The sequence below is a fragment of the Amblyomma americanum genome, chromosome 2 (assembly GCF_052857255.1).
Source record: "Amblyomma americanum isolate KBUSLIRL-KWMA chromosome 2, ASM5285725v1, whole genome shotgun sequence".
Classification (NCBI taxonomy): domain Eukaryota; kingdom Metazoa; phylum Arthropoda; class Arachnida; order Ixodida; family Ixodidae; genus Amblyomma; species Amblyomma americanum.
Genome location: NC_135498.1, coordinates 7,774,935 through 7,794,416, shown reverse-complemented (window position 1 = coordinate 7,794,416; position 19,482 = coordinate 7,774,935). Strand labels below are relative to the sequence as shown.

General features: G+C 46.6%; 1 protein-coding gene across 1 annotated transcript; it reads right to left on the bottom strand.

The window, feature by feature from the left end:
• Positions 1 to 258: 258 nt before the first annotated feature.
• Positions 259 to 19,278, bottom strand: LOC144120493 (uncharacterized). Its single transcript, XM_077652940.1, has 6 exons — positions 19,037 to 19,278; positions 13,751 to 13,944; positions 9,893 to 10,080; positions 6,730 to 6,812; positions 4,188 to 4,311; positions 259 to 861 (listed from the first exon to the last, which is right to left on the bottom strand). The coding sequence occupies exons 1-6, from the start codon at positions 19,168 to 19,170 to the stop codon at positions 787 to 789; spliced, it is 798 nt and encodes a 265-aa protein (XP_077509066.1). The 5' UTR covers positions 19,171 to 19,278; the 3' UTR covers positions 259 to 786.
• Between the last annotated feature and the right edge of the window lie 204 nt (positions 19,279 to 19,482).

Below are 19,482 nucleotides of genomic sequence, written 5' to 3'. Positions count from 1 at the left end.
TTGTAATGAAATTTAAGATTTCAACACGAATGATTCTGTTCACGTAAATGGTTAGAAGAGATCATAATGGTGACCTCTGCATTGTTTAAAAATGCATATACATATCCTTTTTTTGGCTTCGCACGCAGCCGTAATTTGCAAGCGCGGGTTTCTTGAATTCACTTTTTGGCCTAGATACAGTGCCTAGGGGGTAGCCGAGATTTCTTGCCTCTTCTGCAGAGCAGTATATATATTGAAAAGATAGCCCAAAGACAAAGATTCACAAATGAAAAGTAATATTTATTTTTGCACAACTGACAGGCCATGAAGTAAATGTCCACCGCGCTTCAGCGCACAGTCAACGCGCTCTGAAGGCCGGCTTCCGTTAAGAGAGGATGCTTTGTTGTTCCGGCAGCCGGACGTCCTATCACAAGGTCTCTCTTTCAAAAGCGTGGGAGATTCAGGCTCTAGCATTGGGAGCAAATAACCGCAAAAAGACAAAGAAGGAACATAAAGAAAAAAAGGGAACAGGTACGCCTTCATTCATATTATTGATTTGATATTAATTATCTATCGTCGTTGGACACTGATTTGAACTGAAACAGACGTGTCTAAGCGTAAATTCTCGGCAGCTAGCGGTACACTCTTTTATGGCACTGATGCAATCGCAGGTCGTCTCGCTAAAGAGAACACACGAGCCACTGTGGAAGGCGTTGTAAGCGCACTGGATGATGGCTGTAGTTTTTCGGCAGTGCGCCGAGACATTCGAAAACTGATAGGAAGACGAAGCAGCACAAATCCGCGTTTTCAGATGTTGTCGTACGTCCTAGAAGAGCCTCCGCCTTGGCAGGTAACGACTTGAACGAAGAAAACACCTCCCTCCTGCGGCAAGAAGGGAAGAAAATGCAGCAGAAAAATGGCCGTGAAGCGTTCATTTCCTCGCACATGCTGCTAAAATAATCGAATGCTTATACTCGCTTACTGCTTGCCATTTTTTTTTATCATTTGCACTCAGCGAAGGCATGCAACGAGGGTATGTCGTGTTCATGGCACAAGCGGCCTTTATATGGTGCGTGTATTCAGCATCCGTGTGCCAGGTGTATACAGAGAATCACTGGTGTTTTGTAACCATGCTCATCGGATACGACTGCATCACGAACTTTTGTCCTGCTCTGGACGTATTTGGGCTGGTAATGATGACACTGCCATTACACACAGGCCGCAGGGCTAGTTTGAGTTAGGTGACATATTTTGCAGCGATTTTTTTTTTCTCGGTTGACTCTCTTGCTCATTTATCGTTGGCGGTTGTCGTCTGTGATTTCAGGGCTTGTATTTAGCAAGCACTTTCATTCGCTGGCTCCAAACGCCACTCCGAGCAGATGACTATATATAAGCCTGCACTCAACCATTCGTTTTGGAAGCTACCAGTGCCAAGCTGCACTGTTGTAAACTCGTGGTACTGTCTCGAAACTTTGTCGAACGCTGTAAAGCAATTGATGCCAAACCGAACCAATCGAACCCATGCAGTGCAGTATATAGGAAGGCACATATATTGTACTGCTTGGGTTCCATTCGAGCTGAAGCAGGACTCTTTGTAGTAACCCTGTAACCATTAGCATTCATTTGGGTTGTACATGACGATTTCATCAACTTCAGTGGCATGTCAGGCTTCAGCTGCGACTCGACGTGCGATGTCACCTCAAAACCCAGACCGCTATTCAATTTGTGAGCCGGATGGTAAGCAGCAGTTAAGTGCCCGAAACCCGATAATCAGTATCTCCCTTTAGATACCTGCGAAGTCCTGTGCGTATATGGAGGGGATCTCCCTGTGTCCACGCAGCAAGCGGTTAAATAGTCACGCGCGAGACATCCCCGTTACCATTTTCGTACTTCCCAAGGATATCTGATTGCCCACACAGGGCATCTATGGGATATCCCCAGGACATAACTTTCTTCACTGGGCTGAAGCTAATATAAAGCACTTCTGCGACGTTTCAAGAACAGTGCACCTAGAAACTTGTACGAAAATGTAATCGTCGCTTGTTGTCGCAGTGAGTAATTAATTTTGGACTAGAACTATCTCCTCTCCACGTTTTGCCACCTGTGGCAAAACCGTGCAAAATTCACTTTCCGTCCCAGAAGCGGAAGGGCAGGCGCACCGCGCTGATCTGAGTACGGAGGAATGCAGTGGCACGCGGACACCAGAGGGTGCAGAGATGTATGCGCTGACTCTGTCATGTTTCGTTTACATTCAGATATCGAATAGGACATGGTCAGAAGCTCTGGGTTCTAGTGATATTGAAAGCGAAATTAACACACTAGCAGCTGAGACCACCAATTGAAGACTAGTACCCTGATGGCCTAAGAGCTTCTTGAATGAAAAAAATTGCACGAACAGTCACAGAATTCAAAGTAAATTAGCTTAGAACATAAAAAATAGACAATAATTGGAAAGATACACAGCAGTATTAAAATAAAAAAGAAAAAAATGACGGTCGCTTCGCCTATAGCTATAGGTGAAATGCCAATTAGGTGCGCTAGCAATGCGGTTTTCACTTCGGTTCCGGTGTTCGGATCCATTGTTCACGGATGGAACCTGTTCGGATAGCCACAGTGGGTTAACGCTCATATATGCGGAACTGGTCATTCTCTATTTCACATTCATGGATTTCTGGGAGTTGTCATGCCGCTTCTGAGCTACGGCAATGGCTGTCAAATCTTCTGCTGTCGGGGGTATTTATGTTTACGTGGGACCTATAACCTTGGTAATTCGGAGGTCGTGAGTTCGGATCCCACCACGTGGCATGTGGTTGTTTTTTCTTCTGCTTTTATGAACCTCCCATTGATGAAAACCACAAATTAAAAAAAGACATCCCTATGCATGCTCCTTGGTTTCTGTGCCTGTTGGCGCATTTTATATGTATAACGAGCCCCTCATTTCCCCTCCCTTCCTTGTGTATATATATACACACACACATAGACATACACCTGGCCAGCCACAAAGCAGGCTTCAGACAAACAAACAACGAATAAGTGCGGGGAACGGCCACTATAATTAAGTGTTATCGCACTAAAAAAGAAATAAACAAAACAGCCAAATTAATTTACTAAACAAGCTGGTGCTAGCTACCGCCCAGACCTAAAGGGGCTACCAATGAGATCTGTCTGCCTGCTTTTCTAGAGGCAGCGGGTATGTGCAAAAGGCACCGAGGAGTGTGTATACGCTATACGGTGACGAAAACACGCATCGTGTAATTTCAGGGCTGCCGAACTGAGCGGCGATTAGTGTCACGGTCACTATTAAAGTTTTTAGAGGACACTGGCCTTACGGAACAATATGGTAGGGATGCAATCACTTAAATCAGTGACTCAGGCGGAGCAATTGCCGACAGGCCACTGTAAGGCTAATCCGGTTCGTACATTTACACTACCACCACCGTGTTTCTTAAAGAAAATCCTCCAAGGCACATTTACTAAATGCACATCTTCTTGTAGCTATATTCTTCTAAGGCCCATCAAAACAATCAGCCAAATTTAATTACAAATTATTTTCGCGTTTAGTTTACATCAAAACGCGGCGCCGCGGCCGGATTCAAGACTGCGGTTTCGTGCTCAACAGCAGAAAACGCCGCAGCCACGAAGCTACCATAGCAAGCGATGTATGTAATCGCTGAGTACAAAAGGAAGACGAAACTATAACGTGGCTTTCACACTTGTCCTTCTTTCTCATGTGCGTGCTCTGCGCTTCACACGTGGTTCATGTTTGCAAGAAAACCGGCGCAAAAAACGAGGGACAATAGAAAGAGGCTACAAGCACAGTGTCCCTCGTTTATTGCGCGTTTTCTTGCCAAACATGAACCTTCACCAACTCACGGTCTCAGTAGACCTCACACGTAGTATTCCCTAAAGTGCCTATATACATGGCCATCTGACGTAACTGGATAGGCGAGAGGCCAGTTAGGAATTCAGCAATAGAGGGGAATGGACCTTGAGAGAAGGAAAGCACCGGGAAATATGGTCTCTATTTTATTACTACTTCTACTAATAGTTGCTAATATTAATACAGTTATTAATATTCATATTAATGAACAACACAGAGTAACATATATGCTTCTTTATGCACATCTTGGTGACAAACACTTTTGGCTTCTTTCGTTTATGTCCACTTATGAAAGCTTTCGATCGCTAACGGAAAGTAAAATACGAACCACAACGAGCGAAGGCAGCTCCTTCCAGAACTGTAGATGCGGTATCATCTCCACACCCTCCGCTCCGTTGTGGCGGTTGATCAGGATGCCTCCGACCAAGTAGATCAGCAGTGCCACGAAGAACCTGCCGGGGCGCAACCGTCGGCACGGATACGTCAGTACAGGATCCATGTGTATACACTGCACGCACGGCGTGCCGTTTCGTGCACAGCCGAATCGCATTTCCCCCCTTGTGGCCCATTAAACTACCAACGAAAACGTCACAAAACACAAACTTCTCGCGACGAGTCGATACCAAAATTATGTACAAGACGGTTAATTCTTGCTGTTTTGTACTTTAAAACTTGTAGGGCAGCCCGCCAAATTTAAAGCTCAGAGTTGATTTAACCAACCCCTGGCTGCATAGGAACTATTAGGATTATATGAGACAGATACTGCGCCATTTCCTTTCCCCCAAAAAACAATAACCTAGGATTCTAGTGAACCAGTAGTACATAGATAAACTTCAAAGCCCGAGAGCGTGGTGATATGCTCAAATAGTCTCAAAATAGCACCAGAAAACTATACCCTGAAAGAACTTTGCCTACAAGAAATTTAATTTGAACGAACTACCATTAAACGTACACCGATAATTCGGTATTTGCAACATTAGAGCGCGCTCTGATTGGCTCACGATGACATTATTTCAATAAGACATCAACTCGTCATGGTTTGGTCTTGGTTCCGATATCCAAAAGGTCAGCCAGTGCAGTAATGCCTTTCGTTAGAGCTCGACGACCTGTTAAAAGCGGCGGAGAACAAGCCACATGCAGTAAATGTTACCGAATTCATCAGCACTGTACCGTACTACTGAACGATCGGAGCACTGTAATGTGATTTTAATTGCTTTCTTTTAGTGCGAAAGCACAACTTAACGCGTTCCCAAACAAGAATCTTGTGTGAAGCCTCGGAGTAACACCGCTAATCCGGGTAAGTTCGGAGGGGCGTCGCGCCAGCTGTAGCCGATGAGAGGATGACCTTGAGGGTGACCTTGGCCGAACCTAGCACAGCAACAGCCTATTCCGAAACAAAATAAATGTTGTCGCGACTGGGTTTCGAACCCGCGGCGGCGCGAACGAATCTGCTTCGCTGGCCACTGCACGAGACTGTGCACTATGCTAGCGGTCACCGCAGCCGATCACGCCTCGGGTTAAGCTGTAACACACGGTCGTCTTGCGGCGCGAACAGATCACATCAGCTTAACCCCGATCAGGGCTTAATCTGAGTCTAATATATTATGGCTCAAAACTCTGCTGGCGCCAAATACACCCTCCTGTCCTCGTGGGCCTCTGCGCGCGTTACCGGCGTCGACCGCCAAATGTGACCTCCCTCCCAACTTCCTCTCCCAATAACTAGGCCATTGAGCCATGCTACATAAAATAGAGGGTTTCAACCAATCAATATCGTCGCCGGACGTGCCGACGGCCTAGCAATTAGCGAACCAGGCTAAACACATGCTTTCGCATGTCTTCTCGGTTTAACTATACGTCAAAACTCTACCAGTTTTTTCTTTCCTTTTGTCCAATGTGCGCAATTCTAAAATCATACAGGAAAGTAACAGTAATGCCAAAGGAGGGAGTTCGACCCCTTTCTTCTTCTAAAATTTGACCTTGAGCAACAGTGACGTACTCGTTAACGTGAGTTCTTTATTCACGTAAACTGCGGTTAAAACTCTGCCACCTCCTGTGACAGGTCTTGTGCGACTGGCAGACTTTTGTTCCTTCCTTGAGAGGTGAAGAGTAAGATGTAGTACTATCGAGGGCAATCAGGCAAAAAAAAATTCACAGGGACACCTTATTGCCTTATGTGTTGGCAATGCGATAGCATTAAAGCTGTTGACCCCTTTACCGGAAGTGACATCACTTCCGATCTGGTGACGTCACTTCCCGGTGATTGGAAATTATCTGGTCTTGTGACGCCACTTCCCTCCAGGCAATGGGCGTACCTTATGACCGATGACACAATTTTTTCCCGATGAGGCTTTTAAGGCTACCGCATCGGAAAGTTTGTCCGCTGGTAGGGCTAGATTTAAGCGCCCTTAAAACGCCCCATCACAGCCAAGTTGCACGGCCCAGTGCGCTCCGCCTTTCGCTGCTTCGTAACGCTATCATACGGACGAAATATTCGCTCTCCTTCCTTTCTTACACCATTCGCCTTACGCTGCCATATATAGAACTGCCAGCAACGCATCGATAGCGGTAGTCCGTGCGTCCATTCCTCAAGGTATTGGTGAGACAGCATGTGGAGAAAAAAGTGGTACACGTAAACCCGAATTGAGGGAAACTGAAAAAAAAAAGATGAAGAATGCTCCTTCTTCCTCCACTCATGCAGCGCGTTTAGCCGGGAAATTCGTGCGCGACGGTTTTGCTCATAAGAAGGCACTACTGTTTCTAATGTGTTCGTTTTGATGGACGCAGCAGTGTTTCGGGGGTCCCTTTAAAAGCAGCCGTGCAGCGGATGCATAGGAGTGACATCAGCGGACGCTCGCAGTGTCGCCACTCACAGGATGAGAAGCACGGATCCGGTGCTGAGCCCTCCGGATGGCGCTGTTCCGCAGGCGCCTTCATACGGCACGGTGATGTTACGCTGCACGAGAAGAAAGCCGATTAGACAACCTCAGACAGTGATAAGCGAAGAAAACATATGAAAGACAAGACTTATATTCCCGATGATGGAACAAGGCAGGCACAGCTCCGACTCTTCCATCTAGCGACACTAACGTCTAATGTATCGGAGACGTAATGTGTGGCAAAAATTCTTGGATTTTTGTTACCGTTTCATGGGGGCTGCGCGGCCCGAAACTGCACAAGAATTGGCTCTGCTGTTCATCTGCCTTGCACACAGCAGAGGGGAGTTTTAAGAGGGAGCGTTGTTGGGCGAGTCGGTCGACATTTCAACAAAGGGTACTGCGCGCACACAGACAAGGATGAGAAAGTTGTGTTAACCATCTCGTCCTTGTCTGTGTGTGGGCAGTACCCTTTGTTGAAAAAGCAACCGAAAATATCGCCTGAGCACCGCGTTATTTTTACCGCTATACCATCTCTTCATTAGGTGGCCAGCCCTCGAAAAGTATAACGCTTCCCTTGGAATTATCGAAGAATACTTCCCTTTAAATATCGGTCAATTTTAGAATTTTGCTCCGGCAGTAAATTTTTGATGCCTCTTCCTTTTTTTTTTAGGGGTACCTTACTATCATGTCTTTCCTATTGATGTCTATATATTCGTGAGCCGCCGAGTTTCTCTCCACCATGAGCGGTGGAGGAAAACACTGCAGCGGTATGGGTGTCTGGAAGCTCTTCGCCGCTCACAGCAACACCTACGCTTGCATCTGAAATTTGCCTCCCACGCTTCCCTCCCTGAATCTCTTAATTAGTCGCGCCACCATGTGAATCTAAATGTAGCATGCCACCCGCTCTGGGTTTCCTGGCCTTATTTCAAGTATATAATTACTGCCAGGTCCCAAGCACACAAAAACGTTTGCAGAAGTGTCACGTCTAGCTGTTCTAGACATAGGCAACTAGCGTCATCTGTCGGCCGTCCTAAGCGAAAATCGCGAAACTCTGTGGAGATATTCTGAACTTGTAATTTTTAGAAAACTAGAGAGCTTCGAGAGATTCTACCCGGCCATGGTGATTATCATGACCAACACTTTCTCCTGGCTGCAAAATCTAATAAAATACTTCTTACGGTCACAACAAATATTTACGCCCGCCATAGAAAATCAATGGGATGTGACAAAAAGTCGAAATTCCCGCTGTGATTTTGTGTACAGCGCCACATGGCACATTGTGACAGCCGTGCAAACTATCAGAGTTTCTCCGCATTTCCTGCACTTGCACTAGGCGCCCTTGTGTTGTTGCTAGATTCTGGCAATCCAATCACTTTCTCTTATGCCCGCTTATGGCTATGCTTAATGGCAGCTGGATTTTCTTTTGCCTTAATTTTGTCACTTGCTCCCTTGATCTCGCTTTGTCTTTCCCATAATTCATTTATCCACATAAAGAGGCAGTATAGTATGCCTTGCCCTTTGGTATACTTCCCAATTCTGTAATGTAACTGTGCTATCCTCATCATTATATCGACCCGCCCTAGAAAACCTTCTTTAGACAGTCTATAGACTGTCCATAGACTTTTGTCTGTAAAGTCTATAGACTCTCTATAGACAAACCGTAGAGAACGTTCTATAGGCAATACAAATAGTATAGACAGTCTATAGGCAATCTATAGCTTCATAGCCATACACTTTTAGTAGACTTTTGTCTATAGACAGTCTATAGACTATGAATTTTTTATAAGGGCGGACACCAAAAGTTTCCTGTTAGATTACCGTACAAAAACCTGCCACTTCCTACCCACGTGTATTCGCGAAATCTTGAGCGTCTGTTCGGCTTCGTGCTAGAAGAACGACGAGGCCGGCGCAGGTTAGCCATGGCACAGACGACGAGTATTCGTTTGGCCTGATCGAGGATACCACAACTAAAACTCTAAACCTTCACTTCCGGTGTTCTTTACAGAGAGAAGGTGACAGAAGAAAGGAAAGAGCGGAAGGTTATCCAAGCAGTGCTCAGTTAGTCCCCCTAAACGTTGAGGGGGCACAGAGGAAGCGAACGAGAAAGTGAACAACGAAGGACGCTCACAGTAGTCGGATCGAGTGAAGCTGAACATTTGAAGAGAGCTCTGATGGTTTTCCTTGCACACGAAGGTTCATGCAAAAGTGGTCTCCGTTACAAGACTGAAAACGGCGCGAAAAACGGGACAAGATAGAGAGAAGCAACACACTATCAATCTTATATCATGGTGTTCTTTTAGTTTTTATGTGTATGCTTCCTGTATTTATTGCGCTTTCGCATGAAATACACTCAGTTGTAAGTTCGGTGCTGTGTGTGCTGCTTCTCACTATCTTGTCCCGTTTTTCGCGCCGTTTTCAGTCTTGAATCATGAGCCAACTGGCCCAACAATCCTCCCTTTTGGTCTCCGTTAGAACACCTTAATCCAAGTGGAGATGTCCTGCCTTCGCAGACACATGTCGACTGTCAAAGTGGGGACAGTAATAAAGTAGGTGTGCAGTTACCTCTTCACATCTGAGGTGCTCACACGCTGGGGAATCTGCCATTGTAATTATATGCAAACCAGTGCTTGTGAGCGCCATTCCCAGCAACAGGCAACACAACATAGTTGCATCGCAGTGATGGAGCCCGGGTCGTAGTTTTTTATTACCCTTTAGTATAACATTAAGAGTTGTGGTGATGTGACAGCTGCGAGTCAAAGTCCTCTTTTTATCTGCACACTGACTGAACCTTCCATTCCTTCGCGAGTGCACACCTCGTGCTAATCTCCTACTGCTCGGTTGGCTTCACTACGCCCAAGGCAGCACTTTATTCTCCCAAGATGTTTCATAAACCGTTATTCCCGTAAAATCTCTTATGTAGCGGAATAGGAAAGGACTGATCAAGACAAAGCATGTGTTTAAGATACAACCAGTAAGAATAAGCATAGCAGCACATATCACAGCTTTACTCACAAAAGAATGGTGCGTATGTCACTCAGCAACTTTTTAGTGTGGCATGTCGCATGCTGTATAGTTTATGATACTGCTGTAGCATAGCCCGATGACCACAAAATTCAGTTTGAAAAACGGCTGCAAAATTTTTGAGCTGTACCGATACCTCGCACGGGTCTTTGTCCTCAATGCTGCTGTAGTCGAGATTCGTGAGTAAGGAGCCCGGCCCAATGGGAAGGTGCTTCTGGGAGTCGCAGGTGAAGATAACGTTCAGCTTCATTGTCCTGGACGCCTCACTGCACTTCAAGGTAGATAAGCCTGGTTCCTCAAACTTCGCCACGAAGCTGTTCTGACCTGATGAGGAAACAAACATAATGCCAGTTGAAAGACAAGTATATTCTTTCCAGACAGCACTAGGCGAAACCTTCGGCATGATTTGTCGTGGCATGTTCAGCAAGCACGATGCCATGCGCTCTGTGTCCCATGCAGCTGGTTAGGCGGAGCCAGGCGTTGATCACATTTTAGTACGCCCTGTCATGCACAGCATGCCACATCTAGCCTACCCGCCAGCGCCGCCGCGTTTTTTTTCAGACTGCTCGCGTATGACCGCATATCATTAAATCGATCCAAATATAACTGCAAAATAATTCGAAGGTTTTGTGCTTTTCGCTGTGGTATAATTTGTACCTAGGTTCGGCCAAACCTACTAAGTGTAAAATGTGGGAAAACAGATCTCATTTTGGCATAGCACACACTGACGCAGGTCTAGACGATTAGCTCAGTGCGCATCGTCGTTTACAGCTCCGTTTTGCCCGCACTAACGAAAAATAAAAAGAACCTAACCGAGGATCTAACCAAAGGTCCTGTGGTCTTCCTGTGTCTCCGTTTTGTTTGCGCCCGCATTTTCATCTTAAAGGGACACTGAGGAGAACTCTATCATTTTTTTGTTAGCAAAATCTCATAGTTCGGCATTTCATGGCTTTGTTGCCGCTTGTCCGGGCGCGAAAGATGCATTTATTTCTAAGAAATTTGGATTCGAAGATGAAAAAGTTTTTCCCGCCGCACTGATTCAAACTCAGGGAACTCTTATGACGCCACTGCAACTCTTATGACGTCTCAGAATGGAGTGATGTGTACGTGACGTAAACGCAGACTCCGTGATTTCTGCGGCTAGCGGTGCGCAACCTTCCTTTGCCAGCCTCAGAGATTCGTGGTTTCAATGAAGTAAGGAAAATTCCTCCAAGGTGGCGCCTCTTGTCCTAGGAAGTCATCACGCTTGTACTTGCGAGATTGGCCTATGGCGGCGACACCTGTATTTTGGTTCTTGCTATTTTCTACATTACAAGAGCTTTGTTTTGAGTAAGAGTGGCGTTTTTGTGATCAGGAGCTGCTATTCTATCGATACAAGCCAACTTCAATTTCTCCTCAGTGTCCCTTTAAAGGTCTACCATTGCAAACTTCCTCCCCCGTTCCCCGCACTCTTTCCACACGTCCTGCGCTGGAGTTTCCCCGCCGACCGGTGGCGCCGCCTAGCGGTCGTCGCCGCACTGTGTGGTAGGACGAAGGCAGCTGCCGCGGCTGGAAGTGCGGAAAGGCGACCCAAAAAACGCTAAAACCATTGGCATACCGTGGAATTTGGAAGTGCCACATTGAAGAAGGCTTCGATAAGAGTGTTTTCTACTTCTTTCCGCCCTACCCGCGCGACTAAGAGCGGCATCAGAGATGCCGGTCGGACCGATATGCGAAATCCGCACGCCGCTCATTTTTTCGTTGCTTTGTCGTGCAAGTTTGAATTTTCTTAAGAAAATACGGGCTTGGCAGTCGTGGGGCATGTAAGGTGCATGATTACTCACTGCGCAGACCAGACGACAAACTGTGCCAGCCAGCGGCCGACGCTCGAAGAAACTAGGATTTTGGCGGGAATACCAAGCGACGTAATGCACTACCCGGCATGTGGTGACAATTTTATCCGTATTATATCACTGCGAGGCACCTGGAGTGACTGCTTAGGAATGGTTCAGGGGCGTAAGTTAGCTGTATACCCTAAAAACAATTCATCGGGCAACTGTTGATGGCTGTGTATACAGGAACTAAAATCTACATCCGTTCAATAGATTGACTCTACACCCGCACAACTTGGACAATGGTATTGTTATTGTTATGTAAATAGTGTATTTATCACCTCTCCATGTATCCTTTCTTACTGTCCAGTCACCTCTTTCATTTCACTTCTTCAAACTGCCTGCTGTCTTTTATTTCCGCTGCCCCAGCTCAGGTGCCGCCGCCGTAATGATGACAGATGCCGGGGTTAGCAAAGATATTGTACCTTTCTTTTTGTTTTAGTTGCTTTAAATTCTTACTACTACTACTACTACTACTACTACTTCAATAGCGGTCAGTGTGTTTTTTTGTTTTTAAATTACTTCAGTGTTAGTACTTGCTTGCGTACGCAGCACCAAAACTTTCATGCAGTATTGGTACATGCTAACATAACATGTACCAGTACTACATAGTTACATAGTTTTATTCGTTTTAGATGAACTGACGCAATTTTCTGTATTTAAATGTGCTGCTGTATGCTGTGCTTCACGATGACACGTACTTCGATTTGTTAAGGTAGGTATGTCGTCAACGGCTGTACTGTCAGGTTTTTTAGTGTGTGTGTGTTTATGAATCATTATTTCATTGCATGATAATGTATGGAGTTTCCAATGTTGAATAATTTTTGGCTCCTAAAGATAGAGAGCACATTCTCGGGCTGACTAGTATGTTACAGATAGTCGCTGTGTCGTACATCCACGCCTGCTTCGTGGCTGCATCGTGCGAAAATACGTGCGATTTCGAAAGCCTGCAGTTAAAGCAACGCCTCCAGTGCACGTAGCTAGTCGAAAAAGCCAAATGTTGTCGAGCCACAGCCCCATAAGTAATCGCGTTTAGAAAAAAGTGATATGGCTATTACTAACTGCCGGCTACAAATCTCTAATTGCAACTAGGCGCCTAGCTCTACTAGTTAAAAACTAATTATTAAAAATTAATTCACCAGCTTACTACTTAAGACGATTCATTGGTTTTATGGTGTCCGCCAACGCTGGTAGTACTATGCCGCAAAAGCTATATTTTTACCCCAAAAAGCCTATTATTGAAAAATTTTGAAAGTGTTCGCTGAAACACCTCGCATGCTTAAAAAGCTTTCCATCCATACGGTAGAATACATGCGAAAAATGCAAGCAGTACCAATGAGAACGTTCGAACGTAATTTTCTTTTTTTGTAACGTCTCATGTAGCTCATGAGCCAAATTCAAATCTCTACATAACTCTCCTGAATTCCCCCGAAGACATATGCAGGTGTGACGTGTGGTCAAAATAATACGGAGGACGCTTCACGTTTCAAATTCTTTTTTTTTGTTCCGTAAAGAAAATATGAGGATTTCTTGAGGTTAAGCGCGAGAGCACGGGCGGTGTTTACTAGCATAGATTGTGCGCTTCGTATTATTATCGTTGCGACTGTACCACTCTAATTCGCCATGTCCGCATGAAGAACCCCTTTGTGCCCCATTGAAAAGGGTGTGTTCTGTACAAAGCTTACAGGAAAGGTTCTTTCGATGGAGGTGAAATACAAAAGATGCCAGGGTTCTTGCGTGATGTCTGTGCACGCTGATGATCCGCAGGTGGTCGAGATTAATCTGGAGCCCTCTAATAAGGCGCCTCCTTCTCTCTTCCTTCTTTCACTCAGTGCTCCATCCCTTCCCTCACAGAGGGGTTGAGCTGACCACCGGGGAGTGACACAGTTACGGCGCCTTTACTTTCCTCGAAACCAATTTCAAATTTTCGTCTGGTCCCCGCGTCTTTCTCTGTCCGCTAACTCTGCGCCACGCGCTGTTACGCAAATAGGGGGGGGGGGGGGGGTAAAGTTTTGCATTGCAGGCTAACGTGTAACAACACTCACTTCCGCGTATCACAGGTAGCCGGAATTAATCAGGGCGTGACGGCTGCTTAGCTGGAGCAGATAAGACGGCGTCCTTACCGTTTGGCACCAGTGCCCTGAAGTTGCCGATGGCATTGACTTTGCCCGTCGCGTAGGTCTCGCACGCCGTGTCCCTGCCGCATTCAGGCGGCGGCACTTTGTCGTTGCTGCAAAACTGCAATTTCCACGAACAGTTCGAGGCCCCTAAAGTGACGCAGGGGCCAATGCCTTGAATGGGCACGAACCACGTGGTACTGGAAGAGGCGAGCAAAAGTTGCAGCCAGACATTACGACACAAAATACTTTCCTCCGATGGTTCTTATGTAAGAAATGTCTGCTTCCCCTGCCGGGTCACGGATAGGCTAGCCTGCATACCATGGAAGCGAGGGGTACACACGCACCACGCTCGTGCAGACTATATAGCCATGTCCAGCCCGCTATTTAAACAAGAAAAATCCAAGTATGACTGGCAGGAAGGGCTATGACGATCATGCATTTTAGAGTTGATAAAACTAATCTTTCTCAAACTGCAAAATCTTTGGAAATCATCAACATTGTGCCAAAAATAGATGCAGAACAGTTTAGACGGCGTAGCCTGTCCGTGTGTACCGTGCACGTCTGCGGGAGGGCAGACGACGCCGTTTACAGATCTTGCTATGAGAGCTACTGACATCCGCCTCACGTCGTATAACTGTGCCTGACCTGACACACTCAGCTTATTGCTTCATGGAATCAAAATCAAAACTGTTGCACAGAAGCATGGCTGTACCAAATTATTTAGGACATACTGGATCGCTTAAAATGACGGCAGTGAGTTCACGGGTTTTCAACACCTCTACATTCGTGTATTATGATAGCGAACAAGAAAGAAACGTCCGCCGTGGTGGCTCAGTGGTTATGGTGTCCTGCTGCTGACCCGAAAGACGCTGGTTCGATCCCGGCCGTGGCGGCCGAATTTCGATGAAGGCGAAATTCTAGAGGCCCGTGTACTGTGCGATGTCAGGGCACGTTGAAGAACCCCAGGTGGTCGAAAGTTCTCCAGCCCTTCACTACGGCGCCTCTCATAGCCTGAGTCGTGTTGGGACGTTACCCCCTTAAAATTTCCGTGTTGTTTTGTGAGCAGAGGAGAGGTCTGAAGAAGGCCAAAAAAGTATAGGCGCCATCTCCTGGTGTCTAAGACACGTCGATAAGACAACCTTACAGCAGATCCATGTACTCATCCAACCACTTTTCCGTCTCACATGATACGATGGCCTCGCAACATGGCAGGAAGCCTGACAAAAAAGCTGCGCTTCGGAACCAGCTCCACGCCCGCAGACACACCAACCATTCACAAAAAATTTCGACGGTACCAGCTATAGTGAGACTTCTACCGATACAGGCCCACGGATTAAGGCATCGTACCCAGGTTCACATTTAAAAAAAACATTCACATCATAAAACATGGCATCGTACCCAGGTTCACATTATAAAAACATGAGGCGAATTATGTCCCAACAAAAATTATGCAGGGCCTAGGTCACAGTGTGCAGAGTGTGGACAAGCGCCAGGATTTTAGAATCAAATGGATCCCGATACAATGCGATCAGTGTCTTCTAGACATTTTTAGGAATATTCTGCTACCTACATCCTGCGGGGGTAGTTCGAGAAATTGTACTCGACGGTTGTGTGTTATCTCGGCCGATTGAAACAATAGAGTAATGGAAACGACGAAATGACAAGATTTTAGTAGAGGCAGAATAAAAGCTACAGGTTTATCATTTTCAATTGAAAAGGCAACTGCTTTGCGTAACTGATGGAGAAACGCACCTGAATTCCCTGATTGGCCATAGCAGAAGCACGCCAGCTGGGAACCTTGAATTTTAACCGAATAGTAGATGGTCGGGATGTTCGGGCTTCGAAACGAATGTGCACTAGCAGGTTGTCTTCGCTTTTTAGGAAGATTAACATCTTTCTTCTAAACAAAAAAAATCCAATCAATATCCACGACTCGGAGTCGAACCCGCGGCTTTGAGAACAGATCAGCTTCGCAGGCCATGCACTACGCGAGAGCAGTAAGCTATCACCCCTCTTTTTTCTTTATTACATGGAGGTACACCAACCCTGACAGTCCAAGTCCGACTTAAGTAGGTCGCATCACGCAACCCGTCATACACAATCACACCAGCATCCTGCTCTTACTTAGCGCGCACACCAAAATTCCGGGAGACACACACATGCATCGAGTAAAGTCAGCCAGACGGGAGGTGGATCCTGCGCAGCATAAAATACCCCCCACACCATAGCACACTGCTCTCTGAACAGAGACGTGGCGGCTCTGCGTGGCGGTCTGTCATGGGGATAAACAGTCCTATGAGCACTAAAAAATCACTCGGAACCTTAGAACCCCTCGTTGTAGGCAAATATCTTATAGTATAGGGCGGAATCTCAACGTCATTTTTAAAGAATGTCCCAAACCGCCGATATCCCTCATGTTAAATTTCGACTCACTCTCGCGCTGTGTATTGCCCATCGTCTTCTTTGTCGACTAATATACTGCCCGTGTTCTCGCACTATAATCGGTTTAACTAAGTTAAAACCCTGACTCTTTTTGAAGCAGTGTTGTTTCAGTGAAAAGAGAAAAAGAGGGAAAGAAGAGAAGGCAGGGAGGCTAACTAGGCATACGCTCTGTCACGGAAACTGAGTTTAGATCACCCCATGTTTGCTGCATGCAATTTGCAATACAGGTAGTCATCGCCTGGTCACGGCCAATCCCCCTTGTGGGTATGTGCCATTTTATGAGGCCAACAACAACAGCAGCATGCGCCTGGATGACCACCCAATACGTGGGATGACGGATAAGCAGCGTGAAAACGATTAGAGAGAAAGATGGAAGGCTCCTAACGCAGCAAATCGCCACAACCTTATTCATGTCATACGCTGGGGGAAAATATTTCAGAGGTGGCATTTGGTCGCATCGTTGGGGAATTTCATGACCTGCAGGTACCACAGCCGTTTAGCAAATTACTATAGTTATGTCCGGACTTGCATGTAGCACTCTCGCGCGCAGTATTGCATCTCACCCGTGCCACGGTTCTCAGATCTAATGGGGTGTCTGCTTGCTTTGGAGCTCTCCCAGGTCAGAAGAGACTATGGTTCAGTTCCGTACCTGATTTCCACCGAAGAATTTCAGTCTCCCATGCACAGCGACAGAAAAAAAAAATTATATGCGCGCGGAAATCGAATCAACTCACGAGAAACTAGTCAGACTGCGCGCCGAACCTCTCTTGTATGAGACGAGTAATGCCGTTCTTCACTTTAGTGCGGCGGCAATTTCCATTGTTTTACTGATGTACCACACACTTTGTGCGCCTTCTGAATGTGCTGAATGTGCACTGCACACGTTTCTCGGGGGAGGAGTGCAATTCCCGTTTTTAAGCACGTAGCTGTCTGAAGGGTTTTGGTTGCTGTTTCGAAAACAAGGTGGAGAACACATTATAGAATACTTGGGAAGGTTGATTGACGGCTTGAGATTCACAATCTCTTAGGGAGCACAGCACACTACCATGGCAAAAGGCGTTAGTACGTTATCTGCCAAGTTTGTTTATGATTGATGTCACCAGCATCACTATCAGCCTGACTACGCCCACTGCAGGGCAGATGCCTCTCCCATGTCTCCCCAATTAACCCTGTGCTTTGCCAACTGCGGCCACTGCATCCCCGCAACCTTCTTAATCTCATCCTGACACAAAGCATACGCACTGAGCTTGTCCTCGCGCTTGGCAGTCTCCCTACTTTTCCCGTCCTTTCTATGTTCCTTTTGTATGGTAGAGCGCTCGCTTACTCCCTCATTTATCTACTCAATGCATCACTCACTCGTGCTCTTGCACTGCCAGCATGAAAGCAAGTGCCGGGCTTGAAAACAACCGCCCGCCCTTAGATACATGCAGTGCAGCCCATGCGGTGGCGAGATAATGATACGTGAATAGGACGACCTTACTTCCGGTGAACATTGGCACAGAACGTTTGTTTCCGTGTGTGCTCGTTGACATTTACACAAATTTTTCAGATTTTGTTGGGAAGAGGGAGCAGATGCTTTTGCATCGCTTTTTTGCTCAGTCTTTATCTGATAGCTTGATTACTTTAATAGCTTTGTCAGAAGAACATCTCTCTTATTGTTCACCTTTGATAAAATACAGGGAAAGAAAAGCCACAAGAATGAAAGGAATGTTCGCAATTTGCCATAACTATACACTATAAACCGAGCAGACGGCCGAAAAATTTACCGAAAGATGGCTGAGATGGAACACTATGACTGAAGTAACGCGTGCGTTGTTAAGCACAAAAGACACGAGAACGTGGGCGCTTAAAATACTCTGAGCACCGCGTCAAGAAGAAAATCCCGAGAAACCTTATTCTGGCTACTCTGATCTACTATTCGGCCTGTAGATGCCACGCTGTTTTTTAGAAGGCGAACAAAGTCGCGCAGGTGTTACTCGCGGATAGAGCGATCAATGCCGTGTCCACGGTAGCGTCCTTAGTGCTGGTACTGGAAAGTCGAACTATTATACGAAAAAAAATATGACACTTCATCGTCATAAACTGCACTGGACTCCCTGAGTATTTTGCTTGTTGACGTGATACGAGCAGCAGATCCGTATTTAGTTGACCGCAGGTGCCTACGGTTATGCACATATGAAAGAGAAAAAATACACCCCCTTTGTTGCACAGCTGGACGTGATAAGGAGCCCAGTACCATATCTGGATACCCAGCATAAACTTACTAAAAGAAAGAGGAAAGAGGAGGACTTGAGAGAGAGAGAGAGGGGGGGGGGGGGGGGGAGCAGCGGACGCGGCGGGTAAGAACACCCCTATATTTTCGTCATCCTCGAAAACAACCCTTCTGGTACCGGAGATGGACCAGAAAGCAGTCCAATTATTAGCTTTTCCTCGAACGCGTAACTTTTCAGTCCGGCCCTCCAGGCCAAATCTATTTTGCGATAGCTATAGACGGCGCTGCCGTCGCTCTTATGAGTCATATACTGGAAATTCAGGAATTGTTTCTTAGAGTAGAATGACCCGGAAGTTGGCTCTCTCGAGAATGTTCCCTGCGTGGTTACGGGACAAAAAAAAAAAAAGGGTGGGGGGTGGGGCTAGGCTATGTCTTACTTCCGGCGGGCACGTCATTCGTGCCATGCGGGACGGGCAGTTATGTGCCAAGGGGAGAGGAGGGACCAGTACAGCTCTCACTGCCACTTCATCGCCCTCGGTGCATGTGGACAAAAGGTGTAGGAGTTGTCGACCCACCCCGACACACTAAATACTGCGGAAAAGAAAAAAAAACGTGCAAAAAAATAATGCACTCACGTGAAGAGCCTCTTGTAGTTGTAGCCGCCACTAATTTCGCAAGGCCCGTCTCCCGCTGCTGTGGTGGTGCACGCTGCAGTGCAAGCGAACAAGAAGACAACGCTTCGAAATCCCGTCGCTTTTGTCCTCGCCATTTTCTGTTCGCCCGCGCGGTACACGCTTGGGGGTGGGAGGATGATGCGTCTGCCGCAGGTAATGCGCTCGTCGTCGGGGCTTGGCCCAACTAAGTCGACAGAGACGAGACATGGCAACTGTTTCAGGTTAGAGATTGGATAAATGCTGCGGTTTTATACAATGTTATCGGGGCGTGCTCGAGCCGCCGAATTATCTAATCGGGAAAGGGAGCATTGGCTCTAGGACCGGTTGCGCTAAAAGCGCTCCTGGAGGCACTGATCTGCGAGGTGTGAGTTCTCTTCGGACTCTTCGATTCCAGAGAAAGACGCTAG

Excerpts from the sequence above, each read along its gene's own strand:
- LOC144120493 (XM_077652940.1), bottom strand. The coding sequence starts at position 19,170 with ATGGCGAGGACAAAAGCGACGGGATTTCGAAGCGTTGTCTTCTTGTTC. Across the intron at positions 10,081-13,750 it reads CAGGGCACTGGTGCCAAACG|GTCAGAACAGCTTCGTGGCG; the intron begins GTAAGGACGCCG and ends TTTCCTCATCAG. Across the intron at positions 6,813-9,892 it reads AGGACAAAGACCCGTGCGAG|CGTAACATCACCGTGCCGTA; the intron begins GTATCGGTACAG and ends CTTCTCGTGCAG.